Genomic DNA, 7259 nt, shown 5'->3' with positions numbered 1-7259 from the left:
GTTTATTCCATTGCTGCACATATTTGCAAATGTTTGTAACAAGTAAGTGTTGCTTGTTTGTGCTTTAGTTAAAAGAAATTGAGTTTCAATACACACCACAGGGTTTGGTTTTTGTTCTATAATTGTACTTCCTCTTTGCATTTCCTTTCACTTGCTCCTATACTATCCTGCTGCACTTTCTGTCTTCCTTGTCATTGACACTATTTGTAGGTATTTTGCTAGCCATTCGACGCATCTGCTCGTTTCGACATTCTGATGTAGTTTCCGCTATACATCCACTACACCCAAAACACATTCTTAGATCTTAGAGCCTAACTCTATTATTCGCTTCCATTGTTCACTTTCTTCGCTTTTCCTTCTTTGTGGCACTACAACCTTGGAGGTTCTGAGGCTTGCGATTACTAGCATTCCTTGATTTGTATTTACCCGAAATAGGATAGTTAGTTCCAATTTCCGGACAGTTTGTTAGAATAATAAACCGGAATAAGTTCGTGTTTTGTGAAAAACTTCCAGCCACTATCCTACATCGGGCCGTCCCACACACTTCCTTTCCTAACACTCACAACATCATAATCACAAAACCGTTCTTAGCACCGTTCTAATGTTCCCTTTCTCACCCCATATTGCTGTTGGGAGCTGCGCATAAAGTTTAAAACATTTGCCGCATATAATAGTAGTAGTTCGATCGTATCGTTACATTAAAGATATGTTAGCTTGCTTCTGGCGCGTTGTAACGCATTGTAATAAAGATAATCTTGCGATAGATATACGCGTTTTTTTGCATGTATGTATGTGTAAAATATTAAAGTAATAAAAAAATTGTTTCACTTACAGACTACAAAATCCATCAGTTGCGTTGCAGAACACAGTTTAAAATGTTTGTTTCAAGGAAACGGGGAAATCAAACGGGGGGAAAGAGAAGGATGGGAATGTGTTTGGAAGGGAAATGGGAAGTAGCTGATTTGCTTGTTTGGTTTGGTTTAGGGGTAGTTTGTGATTTGCGAAAATTAAAAGAAAAAAATAACATCGCGCATACTTTCATCGGTGATGTATACTGAGATCGAGCGGACTGTCCACGTCCATCTTGGGCATACAGGGTCCCTTCGGGTGCCCGGACTGCTCACCCACGGTACTGTACAATTCGTCATCTTCAATCGGGACTGCTCCCAGCACCGGACCGTCCCATGGTACCGGATGTGGTTCCATCATCCCGCCCTCGGTTCGTGGCTCTTGCACATCCAGCACGCGCCGATCGTTCGGCTGATCGACGTTCCAATAATTTCCACCGAGCGGACTGCTCACCGACTCCTGACATCCCGGATGCTCGCAGGTCTCCAGTCGGTGATACGAATACTCCGGATACAGCCGCGCTTCTTCGTCGCACCGGACCACATCGATCAGTGCCCCGTTGTCCTCGGAATCGTAGTCCGGATACGAACCAGCCGCATCCGAATGGGTACTATCCTGCGAGAAGCTTTCGTACTCCATGCAGTACACATCCGACAGCAGGGGCGAATGGCTCTGGCTGCCGGTGTGCTTGAACGTTTTCACGTGCTTGCGTAACGAGGAGGGATCGGTGTAGCGCTTGTTGCATCCCGGCACCTTGCACACGTACGGTTTGTCGTTCGAGTGAGTTCGCGTGTGCTTAAACCGATCGGACGAGTTCGAGTAAGCTTTATTGCATCCCTGCGGAAGAAGAGCGAAACAACAACAAACCATTAGCAACGGAACAAATATCGCCATCGCACGGTGCGGTCAGGTCACCACTTACCTCCACCGGGCAGACGTACGGCTTTTCGCCCGAGTGGGACCGCAGATGGATTTTCAGATTTTCCGCGCGTGAAAAACATTTGCCACACTTGCCGCACTGGTGCGGTTTCTCCTTGGTGTGTGTGCGCACGTGCACCAGCATCTTGTAGCGCGCGTTAAATCCACGGTCCTGGCGCAGGCAGCGCTCCCAGCGGCAGTAATACAAACCATCCAGCCCAATGACCGCGTGCTTCTGTGTAACGTGACTTGCTAAATCCTCCAGCTTGAAGAACACACTGCCGGTGGAGAGGGGAATGGAATGGAAATGTTCGTCCATTAGTAGGAGTTTCTTGCACGATCGAGCCAGCCGCGGGACAGAGTACACAGAGGGGTAAGGGAGGAAAACAACCCGTCACGTAGATGTGGCCCACCCGATAAGATATCGACCACCATCGGCGTCGCGTTTGGCAGGGCCCACCCCGAACGACCAATGCCGTCCCACTTTTCGATTATACGATCATTATCTTCCACCCATTGCCGGCATCGGTAGACCACGAGGGCTTGCCGTTTGGTAATCTAGCCACCAATGGAGGCCACCTCCCTATCGGACAATTCGGATCGCAGCAACCGGAAATAGATTTAAGATTCCGGTCTCTCACTTCCTCCCACATGCAGGCAAACGAAATGTGTGACAAACAACACATTTTCTTCACACAAAAACAAAAAAACAACAAAATCGCTATGCTGGAAATTATTTCAATGTTGCGAAACAACTCTTATCAACCGGCGTGTGTGTGTATGGGGGGAGGGGGGGGGGGGGTAGGAGGGTGGTGTTGCCGCGATGGCAAGGCCCTGTGTTCGCATGCTTCTGGAGCAATAACAAAATAGCACTCAAAATAGCAACCATCACCATACGTCACGGGTTAGAACAAGCTGTACCGTTGGTATTCCAGGAATGGTGGAATAGCCAGCAGCGGGTTTAACGGTACGCGTACTGAGCGGCCGCGGGGGGCCCCGAGCTAGCAAGGGCCCCCGAGCAAGTAAGGAGCATCGAGCTTCAAACAAGCTCCTAGCTAAGCCTTCCTAGCGCACGTTTTACACTTAATTTCAATAAAAGATGCTCACAATCCTCATTTCTGTGTTATTTTTCATTATAATGTTTAATTATTCGGTTTAAGTGTTTTTTTATAGAATTATTTATTTCATAAGTATAGAATGTAATGTGAAGTAAATCATAAGATTGTTGGTATGTATTTGTTTTTACTTATTTAACAATTTGACAAATTGAAAATATTATTGAAGGTGTAAAAGTACTTTGAACACATTTTCTCTCCTGTCCAATGGTTGTAGTTTTTCACTTTTTATATATTTTTTTTTTCAACTAAAACCCAGCATTAGAGAATCCAGGGTTAGCAAAATATTTAAAGTGGTTATAACCTAATTGCCTAATCGATATTTTTGTAACCTTTATTAATACTTAAGTGATAAATGGTTTACTATTTACTGAAGAATGGCCTGAGCGTATTATTAAAACAAATAAAATAGGATTTTTAATGCGATTTTACCGGCCGTATTGCTTCAATTATAAATTTGAATCTATAAAGAAAAAAGTACGAATTGAAAATAAATTATAATTTTATGGGAGCCCCATTTTTTACCGCTTAGGGCCCCGGGACGTGTAAATCCGCCACTGGGAATAGCTATATTAACGCATTTATCAGTCACGCTACGGCTGATGATCGCACCCGAAGATGCGTCGAGAGCTTCTTTGGGGCTTAATCTACACAAGTACACACACACACACACGGACAAGCTATTCGTGTCTTGTTGATAAGCCCTTTTCGGGGATTTTATTGGAGTATTCGGTTCTTCTATTTTCTATCATTCTCAAAAAGTCGGTGTAATTTTTGTTCGTTAGCATTGTAAAATCATCTTATTTGATCAACTTCCAGATATGTTTTAAAATTGGATGTGTTTTTTTTCTTTTAAATCACACATTTTCTTTTGCCCAATTCCATAATGAAACTATTCTCAACCGACCAGAGAGCAGTGTCCGACTGGTCACTACCATTGGTATATAGCAGATCCGTTGTCTAGCTCTTGTTGAGTACAGACATGCACAGCGAGGCTAACGTTGCTCGCTGGCGCTAACTGACATCTGCACACGGTACACCAGAAAACGTGTACCGTTGGGTCAGAGAACGACCGGAGTCTGGAACGGGAAGTGGTCTGTTTGTTTTAACGTGGTGGATAAGCGGAGGATGCGCTTCCACGGACCCGTCTCGCTCCGTAACAGCTCGCGACAACCATTTGATCCACGATGAGGAATAAGATAAGACGAGCCAGCTAGTTCGTTCTCTTCCTTTTTGTTATATCGCGGAAATATATGTATTAAAGTGTTTCAAGTACAGGGTGTTGCTTACTGCCGAGCAGTATTTATTTCAAAACTGTTTTTTTTAAAGATCATTTACGTCATGACGTCTGTTTGAATTTGTCATGACGTATCAATTTTCTAAAATTGTTTGAGAACTCTTTTTAGTGTACTCTGGTAACTTCAGAAGGATAAATGCATAACGAAATAAACAATATACAGGTAGTCCCCGAGATACGCTATTCTTCTTATGCGCGGATTTGAAAATACGAGTTTTTTTTTTTTAATTTGACAGCTGAGTTAAGTTATGGCACAAAATCTAAGCAAGCTGGTGAAAATACCGAGTCATATGAAACATCTGTTTGGTTATGTTTTCTTTAAATTTAATTTGCTAAATTTATGAATAAATAAAGAGCATAGGAAGAAGTCCACTCTATAACATTGAAGACAAACGATTTTTTTTGCATCAAGATTCGACATACACGGAAGTTTGAGTTACGCGGATTTTTTCCGCGATATAACGATTTTGCTATAATAGCGTATCTCGGGGCCTGCCTGTAATTCTTCCAAAAACCCCTAAATTTCTGGTGTTTTGTTAAACTTATGAAACAGAATTAACTAGCGCTTATAAAATATTCAAATATTTGTTTTGCTCGTAAAATTACTAACAGCGTACTACAGCGCCATCTAGCTGCAAATGCTAGTAACTATTGAACTAACTACAGAGACGCTTCCAATTTCCTTCCCCTTTGATCCGTTCCTTACATAATTAACGCGATTCAAATTCATATAAAGCAAAATGTCCGCTTACCAGTAACAGTTTTCCCAGCGGCAGATAAACTCCTCGACCGTTTCCGGCTCGGACGGTGAGCTGGCATCGGTTTCGCGCTGTATCGGTACCACCTGCTGGTTTTGCACCTTCATAATGACGGAGTTGCGCTGGGCGGCGGTGTTGGTGCCGGACCCGAGCGCCAAATCACCCAGCGACGAGAGCCCGTACCGACCGGTACCGGTGGGACTCGGCGTACGATCGCGCAGGGGCGGTGTATGCGGTGGTGACAGTGGTCCTGCCGCCAGCTGGTCCTTGCCGGTGGTAGTGGCCGCACCGTTGGCGGTCCCGTTCTGGGCGCTACCGGTCGTGCGCCCGTTCATGTAAAAGTACAGTGGCGATGCCGACGCCGAGGATGGCGAGGAGGCGGCTGAAGATGCCGGTGACCGGAGGCGGATCGGATCGGTGGGTACCGGGACACCGGCGGCCGCCGCTACCGCGGCAACCGCGGCCGCAGTTATCGAGCTTGGGGGCGATTGCATCGGAAGGATGAAGTCGTACGGGTGATGGTACGGTGGCGTAATGGGATGGTAGGCACTTCCTAGCCGCTCATTCGGAACCGGGGGCGACGACTGGTAGTAGTAGAAGGGCTGCAGACCCATCCTGTACGGAATGGTTTCTTTGTTGATCAGCATGCTGGGCGCGATATGAGTTTTTTTGTTTGTTTGTGTGTGTGTGCGTGCGAGTCTCGTTGTTGGTGGTGCTTTTATGCCTTTATTTCATTTATGTCATTTAAGGTTTAGTTCTTTGGTTAAGTGAGCCCAGTCGGCACTGTCGCACTGTCACTTGCCGCTTATCTTAACGTGTTAATTACTACTCATTCCGTTAGCTACAGCTTATTTGCTTAAATTTGCATACATGCACAAACACACGAACACACGCTAATGGGTTACCCAAGTGGCCAATAATATACGCGGAGCACCGTTGCTCACATAAGGACACCACACACCTGGACACACGCAAACACGCGCAAACAGTAATCCGCAATGCTTCGCGCAACGATCACTAGCTCACTAGCAAGATGGCATCTTTGCTGAAATCTATTCTCTCTCTCTCCTCACAAATACACACGGCGCGTTGCTACCTTCCTTCCACTAACCGCTAAAAAGCTCACACAACATGGACGGATGAGCAGGAACTGAGCACCGACTGAGCACAATCCGATCCGGGACCCTCTGGATCGTCACTTATTATCAACGGCCACTCAACCACGCGCGACCTTTTTTTCGCTGCTGTTGTTGTGCTTGCTGCTGTCGTTGCGAACCTGCGCGGCCGTGGTCCGAGCGGTGCGAGTTCGAGATGCTGACTAAAAGCCCCCCACCTAACCGGAACACATTTTAACGCGCGACTAAAGCGAATGGGCGAACGCGCGCTTACCACCAACACGAATGGTTGGTTTCGGTCAGCGACTCACGGTACGGCACGAAGCCGTCTTATCAGTGCCGCTGGTGGATTGGCGGGCGAGTGCTAGTGCCACCGCTACCACAAACCCCAGCGGAACCCCGAACACCTACCGGGTGACAGAGATTTTGGACCCAAAACGGGGGGAATTGGGAATGGAAATGGGCAGATCGTTCCTATCTGTCGGCGTGACGACGCGATGCGTGTGTGTGTGTGTGTGTGTGTGTGTGTGTGTGTGGCCCTGTTCGAAGGCCGTTTCTGTGTCTCATAATACGGGAGCGTCATTCGTAGAACGTTGAAGTAGGTCTGGAACACGAAAAACGCCCTTTCACGGTGTGTCTGATACCGCACAGGCCGCACAGGGACATTATCACAATTCGGTGCTGCGGGTCGGTAGGGAAGGACAGTTCCCATTCTCGGGGTGGTATTGGACGTCCCAGCAGGTGGCAAACCGTACTTGAGACGCTTGACAAATCCGGACGCATCGATAAAGCGACGATGACATCTTCGAGGGCATCGGTTCGCTATCGTCCTGAGGCCGAGTGGGTTTGCAGACGATAAGCATTGGATATTTAGGGGAGGGGGGATATATTCGTATCGTTACATCTTGCCACTTGTACGTGCAAGATAGGAAAGAAAGGAAAATAGTGAGTGACTCTGAGATGGAGGCGCATGGTGTTTCAACTTTTTTCTTGGAAGATCTCCATGAGATCTGAAACAAATGAGATTCTTGAGGGGTTTTAAGTGCTGAATAACCTGAAGATATTAAAGATATCATATAATTGTTAGAAGTTTAGTTTAGAAGATAAATTGATCGGTTAATACGCATCGTATCGCAATTTAATGCTCCAAAATACCCAGCTTAATGTATCAGCCTAACACCCAGCTTAATCTGGTTCCTTTAAGTGA

The 7259-nt window shown here is 46.2% G+C and overlaps 1 protein-coding gene across 1 annotated transcript; it reads right to left on the bottom strand.

Moving 5' to 3' along the window:
* LOC128303794 (zinc finger protein GLI4) lies at positions 1 to 5947 on the bottom strand. The gene is made up of 3 exons (XM_053040855.1): positions 4932 to 5947; positions 1772 to 2045; positions 1 to 1686 (listed from the first exon to the last, which is right to left on the bottom strand). The coding sequence occupies exons 1-3, from the start codon at positions 5582 to 5584 to the stop codon at positions 1039 to 1041; spliced, it is 1575 nt and encodes a 524-aa protein (XP_052896815.1). The 5' UTR covers positions 5585 to 5947; the 3' UTR covers positions 1 to 1038.
* Positions 5948 to 7259: the final 1312 nt, after the last annotated feature.

This window comes from Anopheles moucheti, chromosome 3, assembly GCF_943734755.1.
Source record: "Anopheles moucheti chromosome 3, idAnoMoucSN_F20_07, whole genome shotgun sequence".
In the NCBI taxonomy this organism is placed as follows: Eukaryota; Metazoa; Arthropoda; class Insecta; order Diptera; family Culicidae; genus Anopheles; species Anopheles moucheti.
The sequence above is the reverse complement of the archived record's forward strand: the minus strand, read 5'-3'. Positions and strand labels throughout refer to the sequence as shown.

Coding starts and splice junctions, on each gene's coding strand:
- LOC128303794 (XM_053040855.1), bottom strand. CDS start 5,584: ATGCTGATCAACAAAGAAACCATTCCGTACAGGATGGGTCTGCAGCCC. Junction 2,046..4,931: donor CGCTGGGAAAACTGTTACTG/GTAAGCGGACAT, acceptor CTCCACCGGCAG/TGTGTTCTTCAAGCTGGAGG. Junction 1,687..1,771: donor CGTACGTCTGCCCGGTGGAG/GTAAGTGGTGAC, acceptor CTTCTTCCGCAG/GGATGCAATAAAGCTTACTC.